The sequence below is a fragment of the Chrysemys picta genome, chromosome 9 (assembly GCF_011386835.1).
Source record: "Chrysemys picta bellii isolate R12L10 chromosome 9, ASM1138683v2, whole genome shotgun sequence".
In the NCBI taxonomy this organism is placed as follows: domain Eukaryota; kingdom Metazoa; phylum Chordata; order Testudines; family Emydidae; genus Chrysemys; species Chrysemys picta.
The window spans coordinates 21670008-21685192 of NC_088799.1; the positions used below are offsets into that span (position 1 = coordinate 21670008).

The window sequence follows — 15185 nt, forward strand, 5'->3', positions numbered from 1 at the left end:
ATGAGTTCTCAAAGATAATTGTTAATGGTTCCAAAATTGCTTCAGCTAATTCCTTAAGAATCCTAGGATTCATGACTGCTGACTTGAATGCATCCAACTTAAACACCTGTCTTCTTGATCTCATAATTTATTAGCTCTCCTTCCCTTCGAAATAGAGGACTTACATTTTCCTTTGTCTTTCTTTTCCTCCTAGTTTATTTAAAGAGCCTCTTCTTACTGTCTTTTATGTCTCTTCTAGGTGTCAATCATTTTTTGCTTTAGCCTTTCAGCTTTTGTCCCTACACAATTGTGCTATTCTTTTATATTAAAAGATATGCTGTTGCTAAAATAATCTTTCTGACTTGTCACTTCTCCTGCCCCAAGAACTTCCACTGCCAACTTCTGATTATCTTCTTCAAGGTACTTAAACTCAGCTTCGCCCATTCTTATCTCCCTCCTCTCCCCCCATGATAGCAGCCTCTATCTCCTGCAGCCCCATATGCATGGAACACCCTCCCCAAATCAAATCTGCACAGCTGACTACCCTGTTCCTTAATATCTGTCTGTGCCAGAGTGCATTGCCTAATTATAATGGGTAATTAGTGATTCATTAACCACATTCCCCTATTTTAGAAACTGAAGCCTCTAAATTGTACACATAGCAAATATATGTAAGCTTGTGTTCTAAAACTGTCACTACTGTTTTCCTTACCTCTTCTCCCCCTCAATGCATATCCCCCTCAGTGTTCTACCTGCAGCTGTCACATCTTGTCCATATTTATATTGCAAAGTCTTTGGGGGCAGCAGCTCTTTTACGTTTGTACAGCACCATTACAATGGGGCACCAAATCCTTGCTGTAATACAAATATTTAGTGTTTAAATAAGCACATTCTTTTCTTAATCATGGGAACTGTGTGCATCATACTTCCAGCAATAGGACATAGAGACATCTCTGAGCACAATAGCTGTATTCAACAAGAACTTGAGTTAGTTATCTTTTATTTTAATAAAATACTCAGTAAAAAGCTGTTTAAAAATCTACAGGTAGAACCCAAACATTGATATAAAGCCTACGGAATGGGAATTTAAAATGCAACTAGATACATACTTTTGGAAACAGTTCTGTTATGCTCAAAATGATATAAATTAAGATATCTACAAAAATTAAGTGCAGCCAATCAACAGAAAATATTAGCTCTTCTGCAAATCTTGGCTTACTAAGAAGCTCAAATCATGAAAGCTAAGATATTTACAAAACTTTATGGAACTATGATGTACCACAAAACAAAATCAAGATAATAGAATATAGATGAGCAGCAGAAATACAGTGAAAATACACATTAGTAATAAGATTTCACTTTCTTCAGAACAGAAGATTACACATTCAGCAGCATCCGACAGAACCAAGTTCAGCAAGTCCTTTAGATGCAATAACTTTTGGGTTTGTTGCAACACTTTTTGTTGTATTGTGAGTCTTATAAATTCCAATTAATCTATCTGCAATTTCAAACATGTTATTTCGCAGAGAGATGATGATAAACTGTGCATTTTTTGTTTGCTCCTGGAAAAGAAATAAATCATTTCATATTAATTCACAATATTTAAAAAAAAACTATACTCTGATATGAAGTTTGTAGTCATTAAAGCAAGTACAGATAACTTGGAAATCTTGTATTTATAACAGCTGTACATTAGAAAAGGATCCTCCTTTTAATATGCGTTACTGTTCAGGAAAAACAGATTCTCGGGTACTGATTGTCCAGAAAATCTGTGGGCCTCAGTAGTTTGGCTCTTGCAATAGTATAATCCTAATTCTAATGATCAAGGCCCAATCCTGCAAATACTTTTGCTAGGTGTTACTTCACTCACATGAGTAATTCCACTGAAGTCAATTTATATGAGTAAAACTATACTCCTGCATAAGTCATCTGCAGGATCAAAGCCTACATTATCGAATGCACTACACATGCAGACTACTATAGCTACAGTTCTTTTGCTCTTTTTTGATTTCCACGGGGCTTACTTACAATGCAACAAGGTAAACTACAAAACTGTCAGAATTCTTAAGACTGGGATTGCTTTAAAACTTACACAAAAGCAGAGAAGATTGATTGTATTTTCCTCTATGGAGGACAGTGAGAAGGAAGTAGCCTTCTGTTATTAGAAGGCAAACCATTTAAGGATGCTGGTTTTATGCAACATGGAATGCAAGATAAAAAGTAGTAATGTATAATCGCCTAAAGTCAGATATTCTGTTACTTTTATTTTAAAATACTTTATTGCCTGACATTTGAGGAAGAATAAAAACAACAACAGTATAATATAATAGTTGCTTTCTCTTCCCAAGTAGCCAATCAAACAAACCACTAAAAAGCTCATACTCCATAAAAGTTAGGGGCCTGATTTTCAGAAGAGCTTGGCACCCAGGATTGAGAACAATGGGAGCTGCTACATGCTGAGCATCACTTATGAATTGCTACAGAAGAGCATTGATAATTTCTGGGAGGGAGAAAACTATTCTGGTAAATACTGCAGTGTAGTTATTCTATAGATAAATACTTACATATATATAAAATGCTACAATTGATACATTTTTAAAGTCAAGGGCTGCATCAATCTCATCCATGAAATAAAGGGGAGTTGGCTTATAATGATGAAGTGCAAAAACCAAAGCTAGTGAACTAAGAGTCTTCTCTCCTCCTGATAGATTAAAAATCTTCTTCCAGCTTTTCTTTGGTGGCCGTACACTGAAACAATTAAGAGTTTATAAATTAATTCCACTCATATTTATTAGTGTAGAAATTAGTTTATTATATGAAAAATCTTCATGCCTCAATAATACTCATATTGTCTTAAGCTTTCAATGTCCCTAGTAGAAATAATAATATTTAAAAGCACTTGAGTAGTTTACCTTTCAGAATATGGAATGGATCTACAATCACAATCAATTTATGACACATGGGGCAGAACCCATAATATTCACTTATGTTCTTCAAAACCAGCCACACACAATCTTATGTGTAGACTATTACTAAAATGGACAGAATTTCCTGTAAACCAAATCATTTCACTCCATTTATGTTGGAAATAATGAATTCCTTACAGATTAATGTTCCATGTTGAAGCTCCAGAGCAGCTGGTGTCACTTTACAATTATTTTTTCTTGACAGAAGGAGTGACTTCTCCATACAAGCTACATTACATTTGTTCTCTCCCCCTAGAGTTCATCTATTTTGTTTAACTCTGAAACAGTGCAATAAAATGTGTCTTTCCTTACTATCCTTCCATTAATATTCATAAAAGAAATGATCACCATAGTTGGTTCAGAATAACTTTTCTGCTTCTTTAGTTCGTGTTTTAGAGCTGTTCAATGAATATTTAAACCATAAAAATCAGGTTAAGAAATGAACAATGATTAAAAACAGTTTCAGTATGACCAAATGTTTGACAAACCTAAACATGATTCCTTCAGAGAAAGGATCCAGACTGTCTACAAGCTCTAATTCAGCATCTCCTCCCAAGGTAAGCATTTGGTAATTTTCCTTTAGTTTATTTGTTATTACATTAAATCCTGCCATAAACTCATTAAGCCTTTGTTTTCTAAGGTCTTCATAAGCCCGTCTAAAGTTGTCTCTCTCATTGGTAATTTCATCCAACTCTGCCACACGCTTCAAATACAGTTCTTCCTGCACGGGGGAAAAAAAAGGAAACAAATGCAGTTGTTCCTTTACTTAAATTGAATTTCAGACCAAGTTACTTTTACTTTTTGAAAGAGCACTTTTTACTATTAGTAGCAGATAGCCACTGACATTATCACCTTAAAAAAGAAGGGAGGGTCATAGAATCCACATGGAGAACACTTCTTGATGAACCACATTTATTGTAAGGGAACTAAGCTTTTTTGAGTGAATGTCCACATGGATTCTATTCTTGGTGGAAAACAAGTAGTAGTCTTTTTACTTAGAGTTTGGTACTAAGTGTCCAACTTAAGCAATGACTACAGGACAGTCGTACCAAAATGAGCATCCAGTCTGGCACTCTATGCCTAGTAGTAGTGTTTTGTAAAAGTATGGACCAAATTCCACGTAGCTGTCCTACAAATTAAAAAAATAAGGATTTTTTTCAAATGGACAGCAGCAGCTTTCTGAGCTCTAGGGCTAGTTGAGCCTTTCATGCTTTGAGACAGAATGTTCTGAATTTCAGCTGAACAGCTTCTTTCAGTGGAAGCAATCCAGCCAGCATTTGGCTGTTGCATGTAAGGAAGCTGGGTCCAGGTGCAGAATCTTACAGTTTTTCTGTGAGACTATTGGGGAGGGCCAATACGGTGATTGCACTGGGGAAGGTGTGTGCGTGTGTGGGGAGCTGTACTGAGAGGTCCATCAGAACCAAATACTAAAACTGTCTAATCCATACTGTGGGTATCATAATAAAATCATTCCTGTGTCATGCCTACATACAGCAATCCCAGTGTCCAAAAGATGAGATAGGTGGCTATGTCAAGGAACATAGGAATGCACCACCTCTGGAAGAAAATGTCTTGTTGTTGTGGTCAGTGTCAAAACATGTCTTGCTGGGCAACTCCAATTTGTAAAAGATGTTCTGTAGAACTGTGCCTTTGACTGACCACTTGTGGTGGTCTGAGAACTGCCTGCTGAGTTGATCTGCCAAGATGTTCTCAAGGCTGGGAAGGTAGAGAGTCACTGGTGGCATTTGATTCAGAATGCCAATTCCTCCTGACACAGTGGAGACCATCTGTGGTCTGATTATGAAATCAGAAATAATGCACAGCTGTAGTATTTTCTGTCAACATTTGGATTGTGGGTCTGTATTGAGGTATGCCAGCCAGGTAGCTTTGAGTCATAGGATGTTTACGTGGGAATTAGCTTCCAGAGGGGACCAAGGCCCCAAGTTTGAAGGTGATCTAGATGAGCTCCCCATCTCTGAGTGACACTCTATCATCAAGACACAGGTGCACAGGGGATGTTCTGTTCTACACCTGAAGAGGATCTTTCCACTAGTTTAATAAGGAGATGACTTCTTGAAGGATGTAAGCATCATGTCCATGTGGTACCTGCTGGGTTAATATGCTGATTTTAGCCACCCTTGCACACAGCACAAGTGAACTGCATGGGGAAGTGTGTCTCAAGAGTCTGAGGCACGTTCTCAGTGGTGCCTTTGGATAAGCTTTACGTTAACTGATGTTCATTATAGTTTGGAATTTCTCTCATTGGAGGTAAGCTTTCAGTGACCTGGAATCTAAGGGTATGTCTACACTACCCGCCGGATTGTCTGGCAGCGATCGATCCAGTCTAGTACATACATTGTATGTAAGAGAGCAGTACGACTGCTCAGAGCTACAGTATGAAACTGCAGAAAAACCTGAGAGTCTCTGGATTAAGTTTAGAAGTGTGAGCAACAAGGGTGATGATGTGGTGGGAGTCTGCTATAGACCACCAGACCAGGAGGATGAGGCTTTCTTCCAGCAACTAACATAAGTTACTAGATCACAGGCCCTGGTTCTCATGGGAGACTTCGATCACCCTGATATCTGCTGGAAGAGCAATACAGTGGTGCACAGACAATCCAGGAAGTTTTTGGAAAGCGTAGGGGACAATTTCCTGGTGCAAGTGCTAGAGGAACCAACTAGGGGCGGAGCTCTTCTTGACCTGCTGCTCACAAACAGGGAACAATTAGTAGGGGAAGCAAAAGTGGATGGGAACCTGGGAGGCAGTGACCATGAGATGGTCAAGTTCAGGATCCTGACACAAGGAAGAAAGGAGAGCAGCAGAATACAGACCCTGGACTTCAGAAAAGCAGACTTTGACTCCCTCAGGGAACTGATGGGCAGGATCCCCTGGGAGAATAACATGAGAGGGAAAGGAGTCCAGGAGAGCTGGCTGTATTTTAAAGAATCCTTATTGAGGTTGCAGGAACAAACCATCCCAATGTGTAGAAAGAATAGTAAATATGGCAGGCAACCAGCTTGGCTTAACAGTGAAATCCTTGCTGATCTTAAACACAAAAAAGCAGCTTACAAGAAGTGGAAGATTGGACAAATGACCAGGGAGGAGTATAAAAATACTGCTCAGGCATGCAGGAGTGAAATCAGGATGGCCAAATCACACTTGGAGTTGCAGCTAGTAAGAGATGTTAAGAGTAACAAGAAGGGTTTCTTCAGGTATGTTAGCAACAAGAAGAAAGCCAAGGAAAGTGTGGGCCCCTTACTGAATGAGGGAGGCAACCTAGTGACAGAGGATGTGGAAAAAGCTAATGTACTCAATGCTCTTTTTGCCTCTGTCTTCACGAACAAGGTCAGCTCCCAGACTACTGCACTGGGCAGCACAGCATAGGGAGGTGACCAGCCCTCTGTGGAGAAAGAAGTAGTTCAGGACTATTTAGAAAAGCTGGACGAGCACAAGTCCATGGTACCGGATGCACTGCATCCGAGGGTGCTAAAGGAGTTGGAGGATGTGATTGCAGAGCCGTTGGCCATTATCTTTGAAAACTCACAGTGATCAGGGGAGGTCCCATATGACTGGGAAAAGGCTAATGTAGTGCCCATCTTTAAAAAAGGGAAGGAGGAGGATCCGGGGAATTACAGGCTAGTCAGCCTCACCTCAGTCCCTGGAAAAATCATGGAGGAGGTCCCCAAGGAATCAATTCTGAAGCACTTAGAGGAGAGGAAAGTGATCAGGAACAGTCAGCATGGATTCACCAAGGGCAAGTCATGCCTAACTAACCTAATTGTCTTCTATGATGAGATAATTGGCTCTGTGGATGAGGGGGAAACAGTGAATATGTTATTTCTTTACTTTAGCAAAGCTTTTGATACCATCTCCCATAGTATTCTTGCCAGCAAGTTAAAGAAGTATAGGCTGGACGAATGGATCATAAGGTGGACAGAAAGCTGCCTAGATCATCGGGCTCAACGGGTAGTGATCAATGGCTCCATGTCTAGTTGGCAGCTGGTATCAAGTGGAGTGCTCCAAGAGTCAGTCCTGGGGCCAGTTTTGTTCAATATCTTCATTAATGATCTGGAGGATGGCGTGGACTGCACCCTCAGCAAGTTTGCATATGACACTAAACTGGGAGGAGTGGTAGATACGCTGGAGGGTAGGGATAGGATAAAGAGGGACCTAGACAAATTAGAGGATTGGGCCAAAAGAAATCTGATGGGGTTCAACAAGGATAAGTGCAGAGTCCTGTACTTGGGACGGAAGACTCCCATGCACTGCTACAGACTAGGGACCGAATAGCTAGGCAGCAGTTCTACAGAAAAGGACCTAGGGGTTACAGTGGACGAGAAGCTGCATATGAGTCAACAGTGTGCCCTTGTTGCCAAGAAGGCTAATGGCATTTTGGGCTGTATAAGTAGGGGCATTGCCAGCAGATCGAGGGATGTGATCATTCCCCTCTATTCAACATTGGTGAGGGCTCATCGGGAGTACTGTGTCCAATTTTGGGCCCCACACTACAAGAAGGATATGGAAAAATTGGAAAGAGTCCAGTGGAGGGCAACAAAAATGATTAGGGGGCTGGAGCACATGACTTATGAGGAGAGGCTGAGGGAACTGGGATTGTTTAGTCTGCAGAAGAGAAGAATGAGGGCAGATTTGATAGCTGCTTTGAACTACCTGAAAGGGGGTTCCAAAGAGGATGGAGCTCGGCTGTTCTCAGTGGTGGCAGATGACAGAACAGGGAGCAATGGTCTCAAGTTGCAGTGAGTAGGTTGGATATTAGGAAAAAACTTTCACTAGGGGGGTGGTGAAGCACTGGAATGGGTTACCTAGGGAGGTGGTGGAATCTCCTTCCTTAGAGGTTTTTAAGGTCAAGCTTGACAAAGCCCTAGCTGGGATGATTTAGTTGGGGATTGGTCCTGCTTTGAGCCGGGGGTTGGGCTAGATGACCTCCTGAGGTCCCTTCTAACCCTGATATTCTAGGATTCTAGTCTAGACGCGATAAATCGATCCCCGAGCGCTCTCCCGTTGATTCCTGTACTCCAGCGCCACACGAAGTGCAGGCAGAGTCGACGGGGGAATGGCAGCAGTCGACTCACCACGGTGAAGACACCCGGTAAGTCGATCTAAGTACGTCGACTTCAGCTATATTATTCATGTAGCTGAAGTTGCGTAACTTAGATTGATCCCCCGCCCCAGTATAGACCAGCGCTAATAGTGTTCCTAAGAACTCTATGCTTTGAGTTGGAATAAGTGTGGGTTTCTCTCTTTTTGGCTTTGAGGTCCAAGATGGCAAACAGCTCTAAAGTTACTTGAGTTGAGTTTGTCACTGTAGATCTACCTAGAATCAGCTACTCATTGAGGTAAGGGTAGAACTGGATCCTTTGTCTTCTCAGATGATCTGCCACAATGTCACACCCTTGGTGCTGCTGAAAGACCAAAGGACAAGACTCTGTACCAGCAGTGAGGCCTTCCTACTAGGAACCTGGGATATTTCTGGATGAATGGATGTGACAGTCACTCCCTTGGAGGTAGAGAGCCCAGAACCAGTCTGAAGCTCTAACAAAGGAATTATGGAAGCCAGAGTCACCATCCTGAACTTGAAATGATGGATGAATTTGTTAAGATAACAAAGGTTCAGAATTGGATACCAACCCCCTTTCTTTGGGATGAGAAAGTAATAGGGATAAATATCCTTGCTCCTGAATTTTTAGGGTACCTCTACTGCTCCAAGTTTGTAAAAAGGTTCAGCTGTATCTTGTGAAAAAAGGCAATGAGGTTTGAAAGAAAGGTCAGTGGATATGAAGGAACTGGTATTAGATAGAATATCGCATTTACAATTTTTAGGACATACTGGTCTGAAGTGATCCAGGCTACCTGAAAATAAAAAAATGCAGCTGCCAATGGGGAGGGAGGGCGGGCAATGATCCTGGCTGAATATCCAGACTGTGCAGGAGCCAAGGAAGAGGCTTTGAGTTGTCTTCACTAGAACCTGCTTCCTTCTTGGCAGTGCCAACGTCCTCTAGGATTGGTACTAGTAAAAGGCAGAGAGATGCTGCCTGAAGGAAGACTGTTGTCTTGCTTCCTTCTTTCATGGGGCTAGAACATACAAACCCCATGAATCCACAGTGGACCTGGTATTCTTTAACAAGTGGAGGACCTCATCCATTTTGAATTAAAAAGTTCACTACCCTCAAGTGAAAGTCCTCAGTTGTAGTCTGGACCTTCCTGAAGACACTCTCGTTGCTATTGATGTAGCTATAGTACGTGTAATGGTTATAGATATGTCCAGGCACTGTTCCATGGTGATTATGGCTTTCAGTTCCTTTCAGTGTTTCTCTGGTAGGTTGTCCACAAACAGTTTATCCCATTTCAAGTAAACATACTGCGAGAGGAGAATTGATAATTAGTCACACATTTGGAAGCTGGCTAATAAGTAAACCTTGTGCCTGAAAAAGTCTATTTTCTTTAGGTACTTCTTCCTGAGTGTGGATCTCAGAGATCCTTGTTATTTCAACCTTTTCTGTACAGTGGCCACTAGAAGCAAACTTGGTACTAGATGGGAATGAGAGTATTTAGATCCCTTGGAAAGGACCTTATACCTCTTGTCGAATTGCCTGGATGTGGCCAGTATTGATGCTAACATATGCCATAGGTTCTTTGAAGGCTCCAACAGAATTTCGTTTATTGACATGGCAAGTGTGCCGAACGTGGAAGGGATGCAAGATATCCAGGAGCTTGCAGGACTTCTCCTGCACCACTTGTCGTGGAATATCCAGTGTCTCTACCATGCATTTGAGGTCCTGGAATGCCTTACAGTTATCCACTGAGGCAGGCGTAGATGGGGTTAATTGTCTCATCATGGGAGGACGAGGAGAGCAGTAGTTCTCCCCTTGTGGCTGTTGTTCCTCATCACTTTTCTTCTGTCTTAAGATCTGAGGCTGTTTTGCCCTGGCTGTGATGGTCTATACTACTTCTTTGGGAAGAGGGATCCTGGAGGAACATGTGGAAAATTACTCCAAGAAAAATGCCTGATTAGTCGGGTGACCATGTATTCCAACAGCAGTGACCAGAGTATTACATGTTGACTGATTCAAGCAATGCCAAATGAAGTAAAGCTATATTTCAAAAACCAGTAGAACACTTCAATCTCCCTGGACACTCAATAACAGACTTAAAAGTGGAAATTCTTCAACAAAATTTTTTTCAAAAACAGACTCCAATGAGAAACTGCAGAACTGGAATTAATTTGCAAACTGGACACCATCAAATTAGGCCTGAATAAAGACTGGCAGTGAATGGGTCACTACAAAAACTAATTTTCCCCTGCTGATATTCACACCTTCTTGTCAACTGTTTGAAATGGACCACCTTGATTACACTGAACTCATTAGCACTACAAAAGTGATTTTTTTCTCCCTTCTTGTCAACTATTGAGAATAGCCCACTTCCACCTTTTTTGAATTGGCTCGTTAGCATCGACCCCCCACTTGGTAAGGCAACTCCCATCTTTCCCTATGCTGTGTATTCATTCCTCCCTATTGTATTTTCCACTTCATGCATCGGATGAAGTGGGTTTTAGTCCACGAAAGCTTATGCCCAAATAAATTTGTTAGTCTCTAAGGTGCCACAAGGACTCCTCGTTGTTTTTGCTATACAAGAAGTTATCCACCTGCTGGAGATAATAGTAAAGCAATGTAAAGAGATTAAGCCTACTGTGATACTAATGGTAAATAACAAAGCCTTACCTTTTTATTATATTCTGCAATGGCACCAAGGTTTGGTTTCATTTCATGACATTGGGCTTCTAAAAGAGCTATCTGATTAGTTAGAATGTCTGGATCTTTAATTGCTTCAAGTTCCTCTTGATTTAGCACTGGAAGCTCTTCAACTAGTTTGTCTTCTATGGGATGCAGTGATATTTTTGATATCTATAATTCAGTTTAGACAGTTACTGAATATCATGTTTATGCTTGACAGTACAAGTTATCAAATAAACCTTGAAAATAGCTTTTAATACTAAATAGTACCAATTTAAAAAAATCTGGTTAAATCCACTAGATCCATACCCACACAGCCTTTCAAAACTAACAATTATTTCTTTCCCACTCCAACTCATTTTTGGTCCAAATTCAACCTACTCTATTCAGAGCTGGGGAAACAGTCTCTTTACAATATGCATCAAAGGTCAACAAATGCAGTCTTTTACCTTATAATTCTGCTTCTCAAAACATTCATGCAGGATTCTCACAAATGTGTCTTAGGGTTTTCGAGTGTCTACAGGCAGCAGTAGTGGGTAAATATGCAAGTCACCCTGGTTACTAATGGTTATACACTACTCAGAATATTCTACAAAGAACATTCCAATCAGTTCGTGAATGAGTGAGAAGCAGCTAGTTCTATCTGGGGAATGAAGCCTTAGTAAAATATTCATCTTTGTAAGGGAAAAGAGAAATGATTTTTGCATTCTGCTGTCCCCAAAAGTAACTTTAAAAGCTAGGCTGTAAATAAGGCCTTGTCTAAACACAAAAGTTGCACTGATTTAAATAAAACTGTCTTAAGTAGGTGTCTTAATCAGATGAAATAGTGAAACCAGAGCAAGTCCCTATGTGGGCACACTTAAAACTGGTTACAGCTATCTTATATTGATTAAATTTCCCTTGGTAATTGACCAAGTTGAGTTACTTCAATCTAAGACAGTTGTAAACAGTATAGCCACATAGGGATTTGGTCTGGTTTTGCTAATTCTATTTAAAAAGAATTTTACTTAAATCAGTGCAACTTTTAGGTTCAGACAGGCCTTAGATTTGAATGCTATCTATTTCCCTGAAGAAATGGAGATGTGCATCAACCAGGGAAGAAGTCAGGATCTGGAAAGAGGGTATTTGAATTGATGTATCTATTAGCATTTCTGTATATCCCAACTCTATGCTAAAGAACAGGTTTGGACGTTGGAGTTACTAAAATTCACGGTTAACTACCCAACCCAACACCCCTGTTGTGAAAAGATCAGGTATCTTTAATATCCTCCAGAGTGATTTTTTTATTCAGCCTATTATTCATATAAGGGAGTAAGTGCGAGTTCAACCTGTGCAAGTAAGCCAAGACTACCAATAAATATTTCATGAAAATGTGGAGCAGACTATCACCTCAAGAAGGAAATTGGTAGTTTTATTCACAAAGTGTCTGGGAAGCATCCCTATCTGCCCATAAGCATCCACCAGGTGTAGCATGCATAGGCAGTTGCCTGCCTCTGGAAGAGACATAATGGCTCCCAAGGTGACCATCTTGAGTTTTTTCTTTGACCATGTATTGATTTAGGTCCCTGAATTTTAGGATGAGCAGGAACCCTTAACTTTTTGACCTACCAGGATGTATTTGGAATCAAAACTCTTCTCCTTTTGTCCATTGCATGGGCTCAATGGCTCCAAGGAATGTGAGCCACACCTTCATCAACTTGCACCAAAGTAGGGTGCCAGGGTATAGAAACTGGACTGGAGTTCCCAGTCCAGGTATCTTTTGATCATAACTCTTGATAAATGAATTCACAGAGGGAGCAGGTTGATTGAAAAGGAAGGTGCCATTTTTATAGTTGCTTTTCAGAGCCATCACATTTCAAGAACATATACTCTATACCAAGGATCTTTTAAAAGTCAGTTTTTAAAAATATTTTTGGTTACATTCACCCATTTATCAGGAGACAAATTGTCACCACACTGAGATTAATCGCTCATGGTTTACAGTTCAAAATATGAAACCAAAATAAAATATTAAGTATTAAATCTTACCTCTCTTTGCCAATATTTAATCTTTGTTTGATGCTCACCAATATGACTGTCTATTTGTTCAATTTTAAGTCTAATATTAAGAGCCTCTTTTTGAAGAGCATGTTCATCCTCTTGAATTGCTTTAATCTTTTGAAGTAAATTGCGATGCTCCTCCTGAACCTCTGGTAACGACTCCTAAGAAACACCAAAAAATGTGACGGTGAAGTTCAGTTAGTTGTTTGGGAAAGGTTTGCATTTCCAGTCCTATAATTTTAAAAAGTTTGTTATAGTCTCCATAGTTTTAAATAAGTACCAGTTAAAATCTGAATATACACTGAAGAAACATTTTTGCTAGCATTTGTTTTAAACTAGCTTCCGAATCTGAACAAACCACTCTGTGAAAGTATGTCTCGAAATCTGTGTTTGAATTTGCAGAGTTGGATTATATTAATTCTGTTATGAGTATGCTTTGGAACACAGTCAGTTCCTGTAGGTAGGGATGGTGTCATAGAAGCTGCCTTACTCCTGGGAACATCACCCACCCAGGCTGCCTGGTACTTGCTCTCTCATGACCCATGGATGATGTTCAGCTAAGGTAGGTGACTACACTGCAACACTCCCCAACTTCTGCCACTGGATGCCTCCCCTCTTCTCTTGGAAAAAAAGAGTAGGGTAGGGAAGACAAGACAGCATCATTTTTGCCAATTTATGCAGCAACTTGAAAGAGGAGAATTATGCTGCTATTTGCATACCCATGTTATTGTATAACATACAGGTCTTGGCTTCTAGGTTACCCTTAAACAAACCAAGAGCACCGTTTCCCCATCTTGATTTCTTGTTTGCATGTGTTTTTTCCCATTAAGGCAGCCTGCTTAGTTTTTAGGTGCAATTTGAAACTAAGAATTCTGCTTTAAGCACCTCAGATCAGCATTCTTGTAAATTTTGTTGGTTAACCTCCGAAGAATGGATCAAGGTAACTCTGAGGTAAAAAATCCTAAATTTAAAATCTGCCTGAAAACTGGGTCAGTAGGGCAAAATATTTAACATCTGCTTTCATGTTGGTTCTGCAATAAAGAGCACAAGGCACTGTAGGACTCACAAAAAACCCTCTTCTATTTTATGCTTGACTGGATTTTTGGAGGGTAGGAAGAAGAGTGGAAGACTTTTTATAAGATAAGAGACATTTCCCAAATATTTTTTAAGATGACCAAATTTGAGGTTTAGATATCCTTTTCATGAATACACTTCTTGCCAAACTTGCAACCCCTTTTGGTAATGTTATGCCTAGACCTTAGATGCCAATGGCTAAGAAAATTCACTAGTACTTAGTGAAAGTCTGCTTGCTACAAAAATCTGGTAAGATTGCAAGCCTCCTTATCCATAATCTCTGCTTGTAGAAAGTTATTAGTCCTGTGAAGTACATCCTTTTGGAAGAAGCACAAAAAAACAATATTACACCTACTTCAGCTTGTTTGCAGTTATTCATAACTTCAGTAGCTTTCTCTTCCAATGTTGTTAACTCTTCTGTTAGATCTTTCATTTCCTTTTCATTATCTCCAATTTCCTTCTCAGTTCGAAGGACAGATTCTTCTGATTTTTTCAGATTTCTGAATAAAATAGGTATTTAAGATGTTTGCTTATTAATTTACAATTATGGTAAACAATTAAAGGTCTGGAGCGCACCATTAGACTTGTTTACAGAGAAAATAAATGTGCTATATGTAATCATCAACAGGTAAGGATTACTTTATTATTTACACTCCAATTTTTATCCCTGGGAAATACTACAATAAATGGGGTCTTCCTTCCTGAATTCATATCTGCAACAGATGCTTGTAATAGGATTACTTAATTTGTGTTCTCACTGAGTTAGAATTTTGACATTTGGTGTATGTATTTGTTATGGATTGCTGAGTATACAACATATCCCCAGTTTTTTCTGGCAGAGGTCACCAAAAGATCTTTTCAGATTTCAGTTATTCAAGTGCCATTTTGAATTTGCATCTTAAAATTTTGTACATTCGTTCATTATGGGCAAATGATTATAGAAAAACAACGGAGGTTGCCATTTGTATCAGATAACGAAAAGGTCATTGTTGTAACAATGTACAAAAATTACGTTTCCTTTTTCCTGTGAGGCAGCCATGTTTGGTATGAAGACTACAACTGGGAGACAATAATATTTTGAATTCAAGGAGGTTTTAGTCAAGGACTTGTTGGTTAATAAATGTGCTGCAGGCACCAATGACAATAGCCACATCTACTCAAATCGTGAATTACCATCAATTAATATAGATTAAAAAACTGGGGAAGAGTTTATAAAACTCAGCTCCAGTTGGTAGGATGTTTTTGTATTCCCAGTGAATGCATTAAAATATCTGCCATAAACTAAACACTAGACTGGGAAGCAGAGAATTTAATTCTAATTGACACTAAAAATGACTCACCCATGAGGCCATAGCACAGGCAGTTCACTTAACC

At 39.8% G+C, this 15185-nt stretch overlaps 1 protein-coding gene across 6 annotated transcripts in view; it reads right to left on the minus strand.

The window, feature by feature from the left end:
• Nucleotides 1-962: 962 nt before the first annotated feature.
• Nucleotides 963-15185, minus strand: part of SMC4 (structural maintenance of chromosomes 4) — a 102339-nt gene continuing 88116 nt past the window's right edge. For all 6 annotated transcript variants that reach the window (XM_024102531.3, XM_005299186.4, XM_024102533.3 and 3 more), the window contains 6 exons: nt 14167-14311; nt 12726-12899; nt 10686-10868; nt 3434-3666; nt 2544-2727; nt 963-1541 (listed from right to left, as the gene is read on the minus strand). In XM_024102531.3, coding sequence (XP_023958299.2) covers nt 1365-1541; nt 2544-2727; nt 3434-3666; nt 10686-10868; nt 12726-12899; nt 14167-14311 — 1096 coding nt within the window. In that variant the 3' untranslated portion in view covers nt 963-1364. The remainder of the gene's footprint in view (nt 1542-2543; nt 2728-3433; nt 3667-10685; nt 10869-12725; nt 12900-14166; nt 14312-15185) is intronic.